The 20,072-nt window shown below is 45.0% G+C and overlaps 1 protein-coding gene across 2 annotated transcripts in view; it reads right to left on the bottom strand.

The window, feature by feature from the left end:
* The window catches only part of Schip1 (Schwannomin interacting protein 1), a 128,386-nt gene extending 108,875 nt beyond the window's left edge, over positions 1–19,511 (bottom strand). The window contains exons 1-3 of one of the 2 annotated variants that reach the window (XM_077700618.1): positions 19,069–19,511; positions 10,919–10,966; positions 8,793–8,953 (exon numbers count right to left, since the gene is read on the bottom strand). In XM_077700618.1, coding sequence (XP_077556744.1) covers positions 8,793–8,953; positions 10,919–10,966; positions 19,069–19,195 — 336 coding nt within the window. In that variant the 5' untranslated portion in view covers positions 19,196–19,511. The remainder of the gene's footprint in view (positions 1–8,792; positions 8,954–10,918; positions 10,967–19,068) is intronic. The other variant, XM_077700619.1, reaches the window with a different exon arrangement.
* Between the last annotated feature and the right edge of the window lie 561 nt (positions 19,512–20,072).

Raw genomic sequence — 20,072 nt, 5'->3', positions numbered from 1 at the left:
GTGTGTGCATGGCAGAGGACAGAGCAGCCCACGAGCGGGTTAGAGATAAAAGCGCCGAATGCTTAATGGACATAACTTCAAAATATTGTTTGGATGACGTAGCTCTCTGTACGACTAGAGATCCAATCTGGTTTACACATTTTCAAGGTGCCAGTCACGCGAGGCTGGATAGAGTGTACATATCAAGTGAACTTGTGCCACTGTGTGACAGTTATAAGGTCGAGGCCTTGTCCTACAGCGATCATTGCCTTGTGGCTTTCTGTCTGGGAAACAAACAGAAAGCCACGAAATGGAATTGGAAGTTGTGGAAATTAAATAGGCGGGTACTTAAAGATGAACCTTTTACAGCTAGGGTAAGTGAACTGTTTACTAATATGCACAGTGATACACAGACGAGCTGGGGAGTCAAGTGGGACCTTTTTAAAGAACAAGTTAAAATAGGTGCTGTCGAAAGAAGCACAATTATCAATAAACAGAAAAGAGAGAAGGAACAAGAACTTCGCCACCAGTTAAGGACTCTATTGTTAGAAGAAAGCGCAAACGCCGGCGAGTTTAAGCAAGAAATAAGAGACACAAAAAATAAACTAGAAGTCATCGATACTGAGCGTTATAGGGGAGCTATCGTGCGAGCACGAGCAGATAAGATGTGGTTCGGTGAAATGCCTACAAAGCGTGCGTTGTCTGATGAAAAACGTTACGCGCAGAAAAACGAAATCAGGGAAATACGGTACAAAAATGGTGTTACGGCCCAAAGAAAAACGATTGAGCGGGCGTTCGTCGAGTATTACACTGAGCTGTTAGACAGGCACATTCCAATGAACGATGGCTTTGCTGATGAATTTTTATCGCTTATGCCCAAATTAGAACCAGAGCTTTGTGAAATAATGGAAGCACCAATTAGTGTGTGGGAATTAGAAAATGCAATAGATGATCTGAACACTTGTAAGTCACCCGGGCCAGACGGGTTAAGCGCGGAATTTTACAAGGCTTTCAAAAGGGAAGTAGCTGTATCTTTATATGAAGTATTGTTAGAGGCTTACAAACTACATGTTCTCCCGCAGTCTTTTAAGGAGACACACATCATCTTGATACCGAAGTGTGAAGATGCAGTAAAACTGCTGTCCGTAAAGGCGTATAGGCCAATTAGTCTAGCCAACGTTGACTACAAAATTTACATGAAAGTCTTAGCTAGACGGTTGCAAAACGTAATTCAGTTTTTGGTAGGACCGCATCAAACTTGCGGTATTAAGCGTCGCAGGATAAGTACCAATGTGCACGTCGCCAGAAGTGTGTTAGAGTGCTGTGATGCCTTCTCAGGTCGTGTGGCGATGGTGCAACTCGACCTTGAGAAGGCTTTTGACCGGGTGTCCCATGACATACTCTTCAGAATCTTAGAATACACGAATGTTGGGTCTGTTATATTGAATGGTATAAAGATGGCGTATGCCGTATGCAAGGCGAGCATAATCGTTAACAAAAATTTAAGTGAAAGTATAAATGTTGGTTGTTCGGTCAGGCAAGGTTGTCCGTTATCGCCTCTTCTTTTTGCGCTGTATCTCGAGCCTTTCTGTTTAAAAATAATCAAGCATGAACGAATACGGGGGTTTGCATTACAGAACACTGAAGTAAAACTGCTTGCATACGCAGATGATATAGCGGTTTTCTGTCGCGATCAAAAGAGCATAAGCGAAGCAGTTAAGGTGGTTAAGTCCTTTTGTGAAAAATCTGGGGCTGCAATTAACTGGGATAAATGTTCGGGATTGTGGCACGGGAACTGGTGCTCAACCCCCACCGTTTTTGAATGTATACAATGGACCACGGCACCAACAAAATATCTAGGGGTGCCTCTGGATCATTATAGGGATAGCCGAGACTACTGGACTAACGAAACCGAAAAGTTGAGAGACAAAACCAGAAACTGGCAAGGGCGCAATTTTTCTATGTTTGCCCGTGCCACTATCTGCAACCTTTTTTTGTTAGCCAAAGTTTGGTACGTGCTGCAAGTGTTGTGTATGTCACGTGCTAATGTCCAAAAAATCCACAGAGTATTTGCGGTCTTTATTTGGTCTTCCAGCTGGGAAAGAACCAGTCGCTCTAACATTTTTCGCCCAGTCAAAAAGGGGGGTCTTGGTCTTTGTCATTTATTTTTACGACAAGTTGTCGCAAGGTTTTGTTTTGTGCGGGATCAAAAAGACGCCTTCTTGCGCACTGTAATTCAAGTGCGGTTGAAAAATGTGCTGCCTGACTTTGTTGTGTCTTCAAGTGACTAAGCCACGGAAGCCAAGCTGATTTTAGAGTTAGGAACGCTGCTTATATCTTTAACGCATTCAAACTACGTCGTCAGCGGCGTTGCGTTGGCGACTCAGCGGCGTTATAGCGGCTTGATAACTGCGTGGTGTACACGTGATACTACAAACCCGATGGAAGAGATGGAAGAGAAGGCGGCGAGGCGGTGGGCTGCGGGTGCCAAGCGCAAGCGCCGCAAGCGGGCCGACAACCGTGCATTCGCACTTTCACATTCTCCCACTCGGGGAAATGCGGGGGGAGTTTTTATTCCTCGTTGTGTCATGACCCACCCCGACCAGACGGGATTCCGTCCAACCATAGATTTCAAAATAAAGTTTTCTCATCATCATCATCATGTATTCAGAAGTATGAGGGGGGACTCCTTCCTACAGTGGGAATTAACAAGGTGCAGGTGTTTACTGTGGTGATGATGATGTTGATGGGGAAGTCATAAATTATGTGACACGACCTTAAATTACACGTTTTTTGCTTTCTTACAATAGCCCGTCTACGTTTTTTTTTCGCTGTGTCTTATGGTACGTCGGACGTACCCGAAAAATTTCTTAAAGATACGTCGGACGTACCCGCAATATTTCTTAAAGATACGTCGGACGTACCCGCAAAATTTCTTAAAGATACGTCGGACGTACCCGCAAGATTTCTTAAAGATACGTCGGACGTACAGGGCCCAGAGTGGCTCGAAAGCGGCGTCGCTCGAAACTAGCGTGGTTATCTAGAACCATAGACGGCAAAACCATCACGCGTTTGCTGTATATAAGCCAACAATCTAACGATGCCTAACCTGACGCAGAATGTATTTTTTTCCTCGTGTTCTCTAGTTTGACCTTATTTGAACGGGCGGTTAGAGCCTTCGCTGAGGTCAGAGATCGAATGCGGACCACTACGGGTTCTCGCAAGAGGGAAACAAAATCATGTGCGACGCGAGTATCTTTCTTTGTTTTCCCCTCATATGTTTCTGTTTAAAGCCCTAACCACTTGGACGCGAAATCACGCGTCGCGCGAGCGTCGGCGTCGTTCGGCGTCAACGCGCGGGCGCGCAAGAGACCAACGAAGTCGCGCGCCAGTCGCTGCGTCGGCGGGCGTTGCTGGACACGTATGCCATCCTGTTGAAGTCGTTTATGAGCAGTTATTGTCACTTCTTGAACTGCAATTATCAAGACTTTAGCTTTAGCAAAAAAAAAAATCACTTGGCGTCTTTATTTATTGCTATGTTGGCGGGCAAATATTGAAATGCTGCGAAATGTATCTCGAGCCATCACGGTCAAATCAGAACAAAATAAGATAGAATGTTAAACGAAGACGCACCTCGCAAAACTGCTTTAGTTGCTACTTGATTTAACCTTCATGTTGCGTACCGACTGCACGTTCATGAATTCAAATTGTAAGCAAAACAAATTTCAGCGCTGCTTTGATACTGAGGTTACCGTCGAACGTCATTTGTAGGTTGAAAGGCAGGGTACTCTGGCACCCTGTCTGTACCCTGCAAAAAAACTACGGACTTTCAAAACAGTAGCCTTGCTCTCAACCGCTCGACCACGCGAGCAGCCGAGAAGGTTTGAAGAATTCGGTGTACCAACTGAAGCTGCACACGAATAGTGTCGGGTGTGCTTTCTTTTGGTCGTATTTGAGAGATTTGAGCAGTGGTAACGCTTGCTTCTTGCGCACCGATCTTGGAAGCGAGGACAATAATGCTGGTGCTACAAGCGATGAAACCACAGCTCTCTTATTTGAGTAGAAAAAAGCTATCGCACATCCCCGGTCTCACCTACGCAAGCCACGGGAGCTACGAATGGAATGGAATGCGCCAGAATTCTGGCGTTGATAACGCTTGCTCGTCACGCACGGATCTGGCTGACAAGCCACATTATGCTAATACTGGATGCGATGTAACCAGAGTTCCCTCATTTAACTCACACAAAGCTATCGCAGATCCCCGATCTCCCCGATGAAATCCGAACAAGCCACAAATGGATGAGCGCTTGCGCACAGAAATAGCTTGCAATTCGTCGCAAGGCAACCGATTACCGTAAGTTAAAAAGAAATTGATTGTTTTCTGCTGAAAGGAACGCCCCAAAATACGCGAAGACGGACGCTGCCGCTCGCTTTCCGGTGCTCTCTCGCGCTGCGTCGACGCCGATATGTGGCGAGCGTAGACATCGGCGTCGCTCGAGTTTCAGCTCGCGTCTGCATTTCTGGCGACGCGACGTCGACATGAGAAAACGCTGAACGTACGCTGCATGATTGGGCCGAGTGAAACCGAATACACCGACGTACTTAAAAAAGTTTCGTGGATACGCCCGAAGTATCTTTAAAAAATCTTGCGGGTACGTCCGACGTATCTTTAAGAAATCTTGCGGGTACGTCCGACGTATTTTTAAGAAATTTTGCGGGTACGTCTGACGTATCTTTAAGAAATGCTGCGGGTACGTCCGACGTATCTTTAAACACAGCGTTTTTTTTTTTTAGCAAGCTTCCCCACATTAATGGTCTAACTGCGGTGAAGTACCCTTTACAGAAAAACAAAATCTGGGCCGGGCTAGCGCAGCTGACACATCACGAACAAGTCTCACAGCGCACGGCCTCAACCATTCGTTATTGCACATACTCCCGAGCAAACCATCTAGATGTTTACATTTACCGTTCACCTGAAGTACGGCCGCAAGCTCGAAAAGTAGGTGATCAAGGTTCAAACTTTTATTGAATCCAGTAACGTTACGCAAACGCCGCCGCATACCCTCCGCATCATGAGCCATTTTGTTTTTGACAAGAGCAGGAAAGCACCTATCGAATTGCCATATTTCGCGCAAGCATTTTGCACGAGCTCGAAAAGCCGTCTGCCGATATTAAAACGCCATCACGCTCGAAAACGTTAGTTTTCTTATGCGTTTTTTTAACCAGACGCGTGTCAAAACGGTCGTCATACAACGGCGCCAGCTTGCGTTTCTCGGTGTGAAAAGACAAACAAGAAGTAAACATCCCAACTTATTCTAGCCAAAGCCGTCAAACCAAGTGAACGCGTTACACGTTTTTCTTCTGTGTGAGTTGCTTGCGGCATCTTTGAATTTGAGAACTGTTCAATTCGGCCAAATGTGTTCAAACAGCAGGAATGCAAACAGCTGGCGTGTTGGGTGTTTGGCGCAAGTACTCGCAAAATCAAGTCAGAAGAAAAAAACTTGCGACGCCGGCAAATCGGCTCAAACAAAAATCCATAAGTCGTCAGTGCAAGCCACATCAACGTCACCCTAGTTTGGGCAAATTCACAACGACAGCTCCGAACACATTATGCAGTGTCTTTATTTATTTTGGGTGAGAGTGGGCGCGTAGGTGCGTGCGTGCGTTGGTGCGTGCGTGCTTGTGCACCGCACGGATCGCGGTCTGGCGTTCTCGGTGGCCTGATGTTCTTGGCTGCACTTCCCCGCCTTATTCGGAGGTGTTCGCTGCATTAAGCTTCCATCAACACGCCGCTGACTTTCCTCACGATGCGATTATTTTTTTACCGACGCACTTATCTTGCTCCGGCCGTGCATTACCAGGAAAACGCATTAAGGGAGGAGGAAGGAGCAAGTGAAATCTTAGCGTCCTTTTTTATTTATGCATTGCCAGTCAGGCGACATAACTTGGCCCGCCATTTAGATGCAGTTGCTCAGCACCAAGTGAATTGAGATGTTTAATAGGCAGTGTATTTCCTTTCACGTACACGACCGCTTCTTGTAGATAGACGCTGTGTAGAGCGGAGTACAGCTTGGCATTTTTTAAATCATGCGGGAGCATCGACCGGAGCGTCGGCCAGCGCCCTATCGCGGTGGAAAGCGGCAAAATAAGCGAGAGTAGTCGCATGTGCAGGACGATCACGTCAGTGCGGCTTCCGTCTGCTGGGCTAGCTGCTCCCTCAAAAACGACACATATCCTTCCGCTGTTGATAACCCGGCTCCTTTGACCACCGAACGTTGACAGATGTTTTGCATGCGCCCTGTTCACTGTTATTTTTGTTGCGGAGTACCTTAGGACCGCACAATGTCCGTCCGCGTCCGTGCGCATCGCATTTACAATCGCAAAAAAGCACACAGACAGCGGCAGGATTCGAGCCTGTGTCTGGTAGACCAGACAGAGTTAGTGTCAGTCGTCTTACCTAATGGGTTACGAACGTGAGTTAGTACCCGAGAGTCAAACGGCTTACTCTCTCGCCTGTAACGGTGCGGAGTACCTTAAGACCTCCCAATGTGCGTCCACCTCCATCAGTGCGCACACCACCATCAAACGAAAATCAAGCGAAATTCGATTTGGGCCGTGAGTTGTAGTTTCATTTAGGGAATAATCAAGGTGCAACCTACGGCTCAAATCGAATGAAGGTCGGGGCGCAAATCGGATGTCACTCAGGGCGCAACGTGGATGTCATTTCGAGTCCCCGTACTCCACAGCCTCGCCATCATCCACAGAGTGTAGATGGTGCCATTTTTTTTCCTTTCTTTGTTGTCATAACACATGCGTGCGCGCTCACGAGGGGAAATTCTTCGTGCACTTATATTTCGTCTGTCACTGACCGATGGCGTGAGTCACAGCTAAGCTTTTCCTATTTTTGTTTGATTTTGTTTCTTGGCCCATGCTCAGAGCGACAACAGGTAGTGAAAAAAAAAAGGGAAGGCATTATTCTAACTATCAATTTCAGTAAGACTTTTAACGGTATTGCTCCTGGCATTGTTCGGCTATGAGTAGAACCGGCGGATTAAGAAATGAGGGGCTCGCTTAATGCTTGGCGGGACAGCCGAGCTGACGGCAGTCGCACTGGCAGAATGGCAAAACTCATGCGACTAGTATCGCTCATATCGCCGCTTTACATCGTGATAAGGCGCCGACTTACACGCTTATCGACGCTCTCAAGATATTATTAAGAAAGTGGCCGGTTGTATATTGACGGTCATTTAACGGGTTGCGAAACATGCGTTGAACGAGATGAATGAACTGGCCCAGTCGCGAGGTGGCGTGTTACAGGGCACCTGAAGCGAATATCACTATTTCGCGAACAGCGTAAAGCTCACAATTTCGCTGCCGGGTTTTTCACCACTTTCCCGCGTTTATCTCGAATTCCTGCCACCTTTTTTTCTAATTAATGCATCTTCGCCGCACTTATGCGTCGCGAAGAAGAGATCCCTGCCCTACCCGCGCACTTCCGGCCACATGCAAGTATTGCGGGAGATGAACATGATAGCGAAAACTACCGTATTCCTCCATGTTCATCCTATTTGTACGTTTGTGTTATCGTAGATCGTGTAGCAAGACCCGCACGCACCTCGTGGAAATTAATTCTCTGCTGCTAGGGCCAGCAGTTTGTTATCTTAAACAGCCTGTCGAATACGGGGAGTTTAGGATGACTGACTTTCCGGCGCTTTGTAATTGGGCTACCCTTAAAGGCTAAAGAACTGAACTACGAAAAAAATGGACACAATCCCGCCCTGCGAAAGCGGATATCCAGCGCAGCGGTTGTAAACCACTACATATTCTGATGGGGGAGGTTATGAGATGCTTCTCGTTGTCTCGGCGGGTTTGTCGCTTGCACTCGGCTTCTCTGTCGACAAATACTGGGTCCTCACGCATGCGCTCGGCGTCTTGGGCGGGAACTGCTGGGTCCTGCCTGGGTTTTCGTTTACGACACGAAATTTTCCGACCAACGGAGGCTAACAGCTTCGCTGCAAAAATAGTTCGAATCTTCCTGGTTGGCAGCCGCCTCTCTTTTTGCTCTGCGAGTGCAGAACATATTTCAAAAGCATGCATCGTTGCCTCCGCTCATGGATGCATTTATTGTTTCATTCATATCTGACGGGACTGGAGCGAGGCATAGGGCCACACAAACGTAACCCCAGAAAGAATGAAAGGCACTTAATTTAATAATACGGCAATTTTGAACTTGTGCGAGTGAGGTATTTATGTCCTCATTCGTCCTTGCAACCTAACCACGCTTGCGCAGTAAGTGCGTTGTCGAACCCAACGCAATTCATGACTTGAACGATAAGTGATAAAAATGTAAAATCTTAGGTTTTCTTCATTTCCGCTCGTTTCATTGGTATTGTTATAGCATTGCTATTAGACTTCGCCGTTTTCCCCATAAAGTTACAAAATCGTTGCTCAAGCCAGCGTCCTGACCCCAACGGGCCTACCGCTGTAGGCAGGCTGTTGCATGAAAAGGCTATGTGTGTGGTCCTCCAGTTAATGTTTTCATTGGAAGCAAAAACGCCCGTCTGTACGAGATTTCGGCGCATGACAAAGATCCCCAGGTGGTCAAAATTAATCCGGAGCCCTCCACTGCAGCGCGCCTCATCGCCTGCGTTGCGTCGGCGCGTTAAACCCTACAATCCATCCAATGCTTTCATTGGTTCACACAGCTTCAGTCGAAGATGACCACGCTTCCAAACATGGCGTTCACAGCACAGATCCGAAAGAAGGGCCGTCACCTTTTAGTCTTTCGGTATCAGCAACCACAAAACACTCACCTCTTCGCTGCAGGGGTAGCCAGCCGATTCCCAGAGTGCTCCCAAGGGGTCTGTCATCGATTCCGCTGGCAGTGCCCCGTCCCAGTAGTAGTCCGGTGCCGGTGGCGGAGCCCTGGGACATTCCTGATAATCCCTCCAGCGTGGCCATGCCTGCCGCTCACCTGCGACAACAACTTCTGTTAAGGGGCGACCAAATACAACTTTGCTCAATTTGAAAGAAAAAAAAAAACTAGACTTTAGTACTTCACTCAGCTCCATTCCAGCCACGACAGACGTCTCTTAATTGGAAAAACCCAAGAAGTACTGAAACACTTTCAAATTTCGCGCTACAGTGACGTGTTATAGGCAGGAGTGACGTCATGTGAGCCAGCACTAAAAAAATCTTTATCAGTGTGTTAACTGCACGTTAGCATTCAAGTGATGCGATCAAACATAACTAAGGGCACCATAAAATTACCCAGTGATGTCTTAGCGCTGGTTACGATCGACGGCTGCTAATCGCACAAACCAGATTTTGTGACGTCGTAGAAAAGTTGCTGGAAAGTGGCTAGGGAGTCGCCACTGCTTCACACATTTTCTTTTTTATCTCCATTATTTGTTATACTTTGAGATAAAATTAACACCATTGTTTCCGGGAAAAAGCCGTCTTTTTGATGAACTAAATTTGGAATTTGTCCTCATGTCCCCTTTAACATATTGATTGTTTGTTTAAAGTCTGTAATAAAATTGTTATAATTTTTACCTGGACAGAGAAGTCTCTTTAATAAACCAAACTTGTACTTTTTCATGGCGCCTTAAGCACCACAAAATAACAAAATAAAATGCGTCTGCTGCTATTCCGGGATTTCTCATGATAGGAGAATTATTAATTGCTTCAGCATTTATATGCCTACTTTTATCAATTTTGTACGTGTCCTTCCAGTTCGTCGCCTGGTTAACAGGATTCCAAGGCTTCAGGGTTAGTGGTCGGGGTAAGACGCAGCGCGGTGCCTTGGTTTCAAAGGCTACCAAACAACTGCTCACTGATATCTTCAATACAGTGTAAACGTATATGTACCTCCGCCGCGGTCTTGGCCTAAGACATACTTATCGTAAGCTGAGCGCGCGCACAAATGAATGTGTGTTATATATTTAGATGGTACTGAATCAGTTGTACCATTGCCACCTAGGAGTCAACGCTGAAATTTTACAAATCGCTTGAAGGGAGGGATGTTTGACTTCATCTTCAAAGGGCTCATAAAAGGGCTGGCCAGCGGTTTACTACATGTGAACACCACAAGTAAACACCGAGTGCTTCTACGTAAGACTGCCCAAGGCGTTATAATATAAGCGCAAGCATTATCCAAGGAAATAAAGGAAAATTGACGTGACCTACCGACCGACAGACCCACTGACTCATTGGATGAATGACTGGCTGAGAGCTCATCGTACAACCCAAATCACTAGTTATAAAGTTATGAAATTACTAGAGCCGATTCCTTCCTCCACACAAAAACCCCGTCAGCCAATGCATGAACTATTCGAAATTTCAACATTATATACGAGTATGAACAGGGTAAAAACGTCCCGTTGAGCTGAGGAAACGAAATTCTAGAAGGAGCAAAAGAATATAACTATCACGGACAGATGGTTAGTGCTGATGCCAACCATGAGATAGAAATCTGGCGCTGAGTAGTTAATGGGTTGGGAGCACTCCCCAAGCACTCCCAAATAATGAAAAGTGAGCTACCTATGTCACTCAAAAGAAAAATCTACAACCAGTGAATACTGCCGGTGATGACACACGGAGCTAGAACTTGGCACCTTATTTATTTATTTATTTATTTATTTATTTATTTATTTACAGGTACCCTGAGGGCCGTAGCATTATAGAGGGGAGTGGGTTTTAGGATTCACGAACAAGTACAGCTTACAGTGCATATCAGGCAAACATACAAAAAGGAGTTGCGCGAGAACACACAATAAAAAATGTTCACAAGTTTTGTGCACAAAGGGTCAAGAACTACAAGAAGAAGCCAACATTGCTTTTACAAGAATGATCAAGCCAACACAAGAGAAAATAATCATTCATAGTTATTGGAGTGGTTTTGATTGCTGATAACTGATCGGAAAGCGTCATTGCTTACGATAGTCGCAGTTGCTGCCGGAATGACGTTTCCAGTCGCGTGATGTTCCTGGAATGAATGAACATGCGTACGAACGCGTGTGACTCATAGGGATGGCAACTTTGTAGACATGATCACAACGTGATGATACGTAGTTTGGTGGAGAAATTAGGTTGTTGCTTAATGTGGGATTATAAAATATTTTGTGGAATAAGCAAAGTCGTTTTATTTTGCGACGGGTGACTAAATCAGGCAAATTGAGGCTGGCTTTCATGGATGATATACTGGCGGTGCCATGGAAGTTGGAGAGAATAAAACGAGCAGAGTTATTCTGAACCATTTCAAGTCTATTGATTAAGTATGTTTGGTCTGGGTCCCATATCGCGGCTCCGTATTGAAGTTTGGTTCTAACTAGTGTTTTATAAAAAAGTAACATTAAGGAGGAGGGGGCCAGAGCGAAGTTTTGCCTAATGTATCCCAAGGTCCGGTTAGCGTTATTAATAATGTGATCAATGTGGACATTCCAAGTTAAATTGTCGGATATGTGGACCCCAAGATATCTGTAATTGTTTACTTCTCCCAATTGTAGTCCTTTAATGAAGTAAGAAGGTATGGTGCTCGATGTGCGTGTTATCCTCATTGCCTTACATTTCGCGATATTTAAATTCATCAGCCAATTTTCGCACCAAGTGGAAATGTTATCTAGGTCTGATTGTAGTGCATGCATGTCATTGTTATTGGTAACTTCTCGAAAAAGAACGCAGTCATCAGCGTACAAGTGAATATTGGATGTAACGCAGTTGGGAAGGTCGTTAACATATATAAGCAATAATAATGGGCCAAGCACGGACCCTTGGAGAACTCCAGAAGTGACAGTAATTGAGGGTGAGTCATAGTTGTTAACGGTAACAAACTGCTGTCGATTAAGTAAGAAGCATTCGATCCATTTTAAAAGGTGGTTATTTATATTAAGGCAACTGAGTTTATGGAGTAGTAATTTATCACATACTTTGTCGAACACCTTTGAAAAATCCAGAAAAATGCAATCTACAGTGAAATGGTTATCAAGAATGGCGTGTATTCTGTGTGTAAAAGATATAAGCTGCGTTTCACAGTTCATAGGAGTAGTGCTTACGAAATCCGTGTTGTGCTTGTGTAAAAAATGAATTTGAATCAAGAAAATTAACGAGGTTAGAGAATATGATATGTTCAAATATTTTACAAGGAATACTTGTGGGGGATATAGGTCGGTAATTAAGAGGAGACTGTTTGTTGCCAGATTTAAATACTGGAACGACCTTAACAATTATCCAATCGTCGAGAAGAATTCCTGACTGCAAAGACTGTTGAAAATTTTTTGAAAGAATTATTGATGAGTAGGTGCAAGTACTTTTCAAAAATTTCGCGTTAATTCCATCGACACCAAAGCAGAATAAGTCTTTAAAGAGCCTATAATTTTATCAACGCCAAATGCATCAACTGTTATGGGAAGCATGTCCGGGTAATCATAAGCATTAAACAATGGAATATCGGAAGAATCGGAACAAGAAAAGTTCAATACAAACGAGGTGTTTAACACAATGGGACCGTCATTATCTGCAATTGCTTCGCTATTAGAACAACTAGAAAGCAGGCTCAACGGGCCATGGAACGAATAATGTTAGGAGTGACACTCAGGCACAAGAAACGAGCTACCTGGATCAGAGAACAAACTAGAGTTGGCGATCTCATAGTTCAAATAAAGAAAAAGAAATGGACTTGGGCTGGTCATGTGGTGAGACGAACCGACAACTGGCGGACAATTAGGGTAACCGAGTGGATACCAAGACATGGTTGTAGAAGAAGGGGAACACCAATAACAAGATGGAGGGATGAAATAAAGAAATCCAGGAGTATACTGTGGACTCGAGCAGCTCAGGGCAGGAGCGGTTGGATGTCAATGGGAGAGGTCTTCGTCCTCCAGTGGACGTGAGTAGGAGGAAGAAGAAGAAGAAGAAGAAGAAGAAGAAGAAGAAGACCACGACGGTGACGACGACAATGATGCTGATCATGAATGTGTTTTTCTCAGACACCTTGTTATTTCTTACGCCTGTGAAGTTATCGCACTCATTCTTGCGTTATATTTTGTGACAACATGCAAAAAAGTCAACATTTTGCTAAATATAATTTTCTAACGAGGTTAACTGAGTAACATCTGACTTAAATGCATTTTAAAACGCCCATGATGTTTAGATGTTATATCCTCATTTTCGCGAAAAAATTACGAATGCAAACATTTGAAATTAAGGCTAAGGCTTTTTTGTAAATTCCAGCATTTACAAGGTTAGGCAAAAACATAAAGAGTTGACGTGCTTTCACAACTCCCACAATCTTCACTGAACCACTATAGTTGCCTATTTACTTTATGGATCTAAGGGTTACCATACACATGCAGAAAACTAATTTCAAGGTTAAAAGAAATATTACTTGCGGTGGCGTCAAGTGATACACATGGATTGAACATATTTTCCACATATACTCACACAACATTCCTTAGCCAGTAAAAATGTCGCTTCAGTATTTGTATCTGAAAAGGGCTGCGAAGGCACGTTTGTAGAAGGAAACGCCTAATGATTAAATAAATGTGTTTATTTAAAAAAATCAAAGCCCCTTTTACCTAAGGAAAAATAAGGTTGAAACGCAAAGCTTTCTGTGCGCGAGATAAGTGGGCGTTTGGGAGGGATTTGTTTGAATTAAATAAATTAATTAGTTAGTTAATTAATTAAATAATTATATTTTTTGTAATTGCCATGACACGTGAAGTCAAAGTCAAAGTCCAAACTGCTTTAACCGTATCAGAATGGCGCAATCAGATAGACGTCGGCTGCATAACGCGAAAGACCGAAGTTCGATTCCCAACCAGCAAGATCGAAAGGCCAGATATGACGACACCCACCGCACCGTTAAGTTATAGAAAGGCGAAAAGGTGGTGCTTTTTACACCTGTGCGAACACCAACACTCTTCGAGAAGTTACTTCACGGGTCCAATACGCATTCATCGACCAGACTGCTCCAGTCAATTATTACGTGTCATCAAGTTAATCCTTCAACAGATCGTCGCTGTCGTGGGAAGGAGACTGTGCTCGTCTCGCCCTTGAAACCGCTCAACCGTCGCCAAATGCAACCTTCTGGTGGCAGGCGCCCGCTTTCAGCCGCAGGGGAAGAAGTGCGAGAATCAGGGATGGGCATTCAGAATATTCCCCTGTGAATTCGGCATCGTCATCATCTATTGTGGCCACCAAGAGGGTACGCTCCCCGATCACTATAGTAATAGTAAGTCGCCCATCGTCATTACAATTCGTGTACAACCTAACCATAATCATCGTGCGATCGGTTTATATATATATATATATATATATATATATATATATATATATATATATATATATATATATATATATATAGGTTCGGATCCCACCCGGCGGGCTTTTTTTTCTCCACTTTCTTTCTTTCGAAATTCTTCATCTGTTTCTATGTCCTACCACATCCTCCCCTTTTCTTTCCGAGGTTTTCTTGACTACCAACCCTTATTTCTGTCTTATTCACCGAGCCCCTCATTTCCTAATCTGATTCGCTATATATATATATATATATATATATATATATATATATATATATATATATATATATATATTATTTTCATTCGCGTGTCGATGCTGAAACCGTCCCTGGACCTGAGGCAAACACAAATAGGCACCACTGTGTCGCAAGGGATGGCTCAAGGAAACGAAAACTTGAACTTGTCCAGAAAGCATGAACATATTACACTGCTAGTTCACCTTTCACGCAATGGATAAAAACCCCGGAACAACGCCAGGTCGAGAGCCAGTACATGCTGCTTGTAAGCATAACGCCTGCACAGAATCCCCTGTAAAATAAGGCATTTCGCGCAAGCTAACAAAACGGCAGCACGCTTACGTGTAATGCGCCTGTCGGGAAAATGGTTTCAGATAAGTGACTTTTAATTTTGTACCGCGTCTCGCCAGCAGCCGCAGTAAATTACCTTCCTCTCGGGGAAATTTTGCGAGCTGCTGAGACGGCTGTGCGGAATGGGTTTACGACGAGTTCATTTGCCGGGGAAATGTTGAAACCTTAAAAGGAAGTGGCAAGTAGACAGAACTGAAATTTGTGCACACGTTTATACGCGATGGCTGCTGTGATTCATTGACGTGTAAAAGTATAGCGATGCCGCGCAAAACCGGATGCATTAAAAACTTGCTTTGCATGATGATTATACTTTGCATGTTACTTTGGGCTGAGAAAAACGAGGCTGCAAATTACAACGTCTGCGCTCTGAACAGCCCGCACCACTGTAATTTCTTTCCGAGCGACCCATTTGTATGAAACGCTGTAGGGAGGCACACGGCCTTCTGTGAGCTGTTAAAAAAGTGACCGCGTGCGCCCTTGCTTCGCTGCAAATGTCATCGAAAGACAATATTTTACTGCCACCCATGACACGTCGCTACCTCTTCTTCCCCCTCTCCCACCCCTCACGCTCTTTTAACACGAAAGTGTTTTATTCCAGGGTACACAAACATCACGGAAATAACATCACCAGAAAAAGTTCCATTGGCGGGGCGGCGCTAGTATTCGAGCCCACGATCAGACTGGCCGCGCGGGGAGGTGTAACGCTGTGCCAACTAAGCCATGAAGTCCTGCCCGGATAGCTGTACGAACGCGCCTTATGTCCTTCCCTCTAACTTGTTCATTCAGATGGTGCTGCCGTCTAGGAGAGGTGAAGCGAAGTAGTGCGTCATGGCGCTAATGAGCGCCAACAGTTGGTGCCTGGATAGGGCAGCGTATAGCAGCGGAAGCTGCTGCGTTTATCCGTCCGCCGCCTATGAGGAACGCCGCTCAGCTTGTGGAACGCCGCCAGCAGGACGTCGCTCGCCAGCAGGACGTCGCTCGCCAAGCACACCCACAAGACTGCTGCCGACCCGCAAGTCATGCTCCTTTCGCTATAGCGCACTGAGACTTCACCAAACGATTCGCCGACAACCCGTTCGGTTTCGTTCGCATGGTTTGCGAGCGCCTGGGGTTTCAACCGGATTTACGCAATGCTCCGGTGCGTGTAAACCATCGTCTAATGATGATGCGTCTAACGGTGCCATTCCGATGAAATATAAATAGCGATGCGCAAGTTCATACCCATGCACAATAAACATTCAAACGCTCCTGTGAAGAAACATTTCCCTTTCGTGTTTTTTGGCGATTTCTATGCAACAAGGATCAACCACATTTTTTTTTTCCATCTCGCTCCTCCCCCGATGAGTGCAATGGAGGTTTGCTCAATGAAGCATTGAAGTACGAATAGTACAAGACCGCGAGCAATGTCTCGCCGAAGGCATTAACAGGCACTTTTCCAATCGCTATGTGAATTCCGATCGAAAACGCTTTGTTAGTGTATACTAAAGCTGGCCGACGTAGCGATACTATATATACTACTACAGGCTGTGTGCACATCAAGTAGTACCTCGCCGGCCCCATTCAGCATCTTAGAAACAAAAGCGCCGAAAAGCGCAGACCAGCAAGGAAAGAAAGCTAGAAGAAGACTTCATCCTTGGCGTACGTACGAGTTATGAAGGGGCCGATTGGACGCACGATGAAATTCATATTTTTCGCGGTAATCGTGCATTTTTTATTGTTGGTGCGGCAAGGCTTTTTACGCTAAAAAACGCCGCCCTCTTTTGAGAAATTGCCTGTTTGGGGAGAATTAATTATCCGTTGCATCATGTTTTCAGTATGTTAAAATAAAAACGTTGGTGGAACATATATTGACGCATCCAATTACGGCCGGGCTGCCGGAGGCTACGCAAATAAGATCTGGGAGTGAAAGGAGATGGTGACCTCGCAAGGGTGTTTGCCTAGCCAGAACCTTCAGTCACCGAGCCTCGGTCAAAAAAATTTCGAAACTGGAAGAGCGGCGTCTCCCGTAACTCAGTATTCTTCGGTTGTGCGTGTACGGGTAATAAATCATCATTAGTCCATTTAAAATGAAGTCGGCTCGTGTTTCTTTTTCCCTCGCGCTCGAAACGCCAGAAGATAACTAGTTTAGTGCCCCTCGGGGCCTGAAATGGGTTGATGCTCTCTGCGGACCCAGTGTTGCATGTCTAAAAAATTACCCTGCAAGAGCGCCGAATTCAACAAAGACCCAACACAGCACGGCCCAAAATGCAAAAATAAAAAGGCGCAAGAATCATTTCAACATGTTTATCGTATTGAGCTAACCAATTGCTCATGCCCTATGTTTGCACATGCATCCAACATTATGTTCAACTCGCCTTACGAAACACCTTTGCAATTAAACTGTAAATATTATTATTTACACATTATTATATACCACTTCATTTATTTCAGAAAAGATTTGCATGTTGTTGTTTTTGAATATACAACGTGAATAAAGATTACTGTGGTGCAAGTGAGCGAAGGGCCTGGCGTGGGTTGCAGGCGAATTTCGGCATTCCATAAATCTCAATGGCAATACTCATCACGCCGCAATGTTGTAGGTAATTCCTCTTCTCCATTATTCATTGCAAGTCTCAAATTTTTTCTATGCGGCTTTTTTGCTATATACATGTCCGTATCATTTTATAATGTTTCGAGGGCAGTTCACTAATGGCGCTAAATTTGTCAGGCTCGAAGAAAAAGTTCTTGTGCAATCGATAACGAATAGATTGTTGTAGCCTATTCGTCGCGTCATATGATTGCTGTAGATATATACTTGAACCCAGAAAAGTAGGGGGTACGTAGCCTCCCGTAGTCTAGTTGGAACCATGCGTTCGAAATTTCGCCGCATGTTAAAGTTCCCCTTGTGGCCAAAATTAATCCGGAGCCTTCCAGTACGGCGCGGCTTATTGCCTCTATAACGTTAGCACGTTAAACCTCATAATCAATAAATCAAGTGTAGTTGGTATGGCATCGGACCAAAATTCCGAAGCTCGTACGTACTAGTCCCACCCGGAGAGCATGTTTTCCTCCGCTTTCTGTCTTTTAAACAGAGCAAAAATGTTGTTGCAACCCCAGAAAACGATGAACGATTTCCCCAATGCCTTCCTTCCTGGCTACTTGCTTTTTTCTCTCTCTCCCTATCTCTCTGTTATATATATATATATATATATATATATATATATATATATATATATATATATATATATATATATATAAATAAATAAATAAATATATATATATATATATATATATATATATATATATATATATATATATATATATATATATATATATATATAAACTTGCGTGCGTTCCTTCGCACGTGCGCTCGTACGTTATGTGTGTAGCCATGAGTGTGGCCTCTGCGAGTGCTTCCTCACATTAATATGAAAGAGGGCTTGTCCTGCCGCATCTTATATAGCATGTGACACACAAGTCTGCTCTCAAGCAAAATCTGTTCGTCTGTCCGTACGTACATTACGACCTGCCGTCATTGGTATACCAATTATTGAAATGCAACGTTCACCAGCATACTTGTCTCAAAATGCGGCCGCGGTACGTCTCCTCGCCATTACAGTTTTACGCGCACACGTGGGCAGAGGCGTAAAATTTCTCGAAGAGTACTCCAGTAGTTTTTGCAGTACTAAACTACTCCAGCATCATAGTTTGCCCCCCCCCCCCCCGCTTTTTGGGGTGCCGGACCGCAATTTCGTCTGTAGTTAACAGTAGTGACGGAGGCTATTCGTTATATGCTGGGTGAAAAGCAACTGCGACGGGCCAGCAATTTTACTTGTTGCAGCATTTAAAAATATCCAGCTGTTAAGAATATTAAATTTTGTCGTCGACACCGTTCGCTAACCGACTGTCGTGCCGATAGCAGTAACGCAGAGCGCAAGGATAAACAAAAGAAACGAATTCGTAACAGTGGTATTACCCGTTCATTTTGAACAGTATTCAGACGGCACGCTTTAATGTACAGCCAGTACCAGTTCACCAACTTCTGTAAAATGAACTCGACGCGATGACTGTACCCCAAATCTTCGACAAGATTACGCCCCTCAACCAATTGCTCCGACTCGAATGTCTCTTCTCTGCCGTGCAACCATTACGCCGCGCTATTTTCTGCCCGGAAAATACGGCGACCGAAGATTGCGGGGCGGACAATAGATCGAGAAGGCTCTTACCTCGACGACAATTGATATAATCCTGCGTTTCGAAAGCGTCGTCTTCGGAGTGGTGCAGAAACGGTGTTATCCGCCGCAAAGTGAATGGCGAATGGTCCGGCAGATCTCGTCGCCAACCGCGTCGCATTTTTTCGTCGGACCCAATCCAGCCCGCAGCCGCGTTGCCTAACGACGGAACTAAATGCAAAGAAGCCAAAGGCGGTCTCCTGGGCCGCCACGGTTAAGCATTTCCGTACGGCTGCGCATCGTCCGAGAGGCTCTTCGGATACGCAACCGCGACTCGGGGCCGAGTCGTCGAGAACATGGCGTAGTAAAAGCTTGGTGTAGTCGGTAGAACTTCAGCGCTTTACTGCATGACCAGATCGTGCGCTACGCGTTTACGAGATCCGTGGAAAGCGGCGCGCCAGCTTGAAGGGGCGAGTAGACCACGGTTGCCAGATTGTCGCGGACTGCGCCGGACCTGGGCCCAGTGGCCGCTGGTGCGCTCGTACCCGTACGCGCTTTTCGATCGTGTCCGTAATAAGCGCAAGCGAAGAGGCATGACTCAGAGTGGCCCGTCGCCCAAATGGAACGCCCTTTTCGAGAGCGCCGCGCGTGTCCAGGGAACGAGAAAAACAGAGGGAAGCCACGCAGCGCTCCTCATTTCGCAATGAGATGGAGTGGCTCCGCTGGCGTTGGTGGTCGTCGCGCACGTCGGGCTCGGGAAATTGGTCACGCTACCGTTGTTGTGGGGCGCAGTGGCACCAGCCCATACATAACACGATTTTTAGAATCGTTTATGTGCTAAATTCGAACTGTGTGCTCTGTTGCTGTTTTTCTACGCTGATTTTACCGTTCCAATAGACAAGGAACATCACCTCATGTATACTTATATGTACAAAAATATGTATATATATATGTATATCGATATATAAAGTAGTGTCCGACGCATGTCTCAAAAAACGAAAACAAGAAGGTTTACTAACGTTTCGATTCGAGGACAAATCTTCATCGCAGTAACAAGT

The sequence above is a fragment of the Haemaphysalis longicornis genome, unplaced genomic scaffold (genome assembly GCF_048455015.1).
Source record: "Haemaphysalis longicornis isolate Haplotype H1 unplaced genomic scaffold, Haemaphysalis longicornis Haplotype H1 scaffold_2, whole genome shotgun sequence".
Taxonomy (NCBI): Eukaryota; Metazoa; Arthropoda; class Arachnida; order Ixodida; family Ixodidae; genus Haemaphysalis; species Haemaphysalis longicornis.
This window is presented reverse-complemented; position numbering and strand designations above follow the sequence as displayed.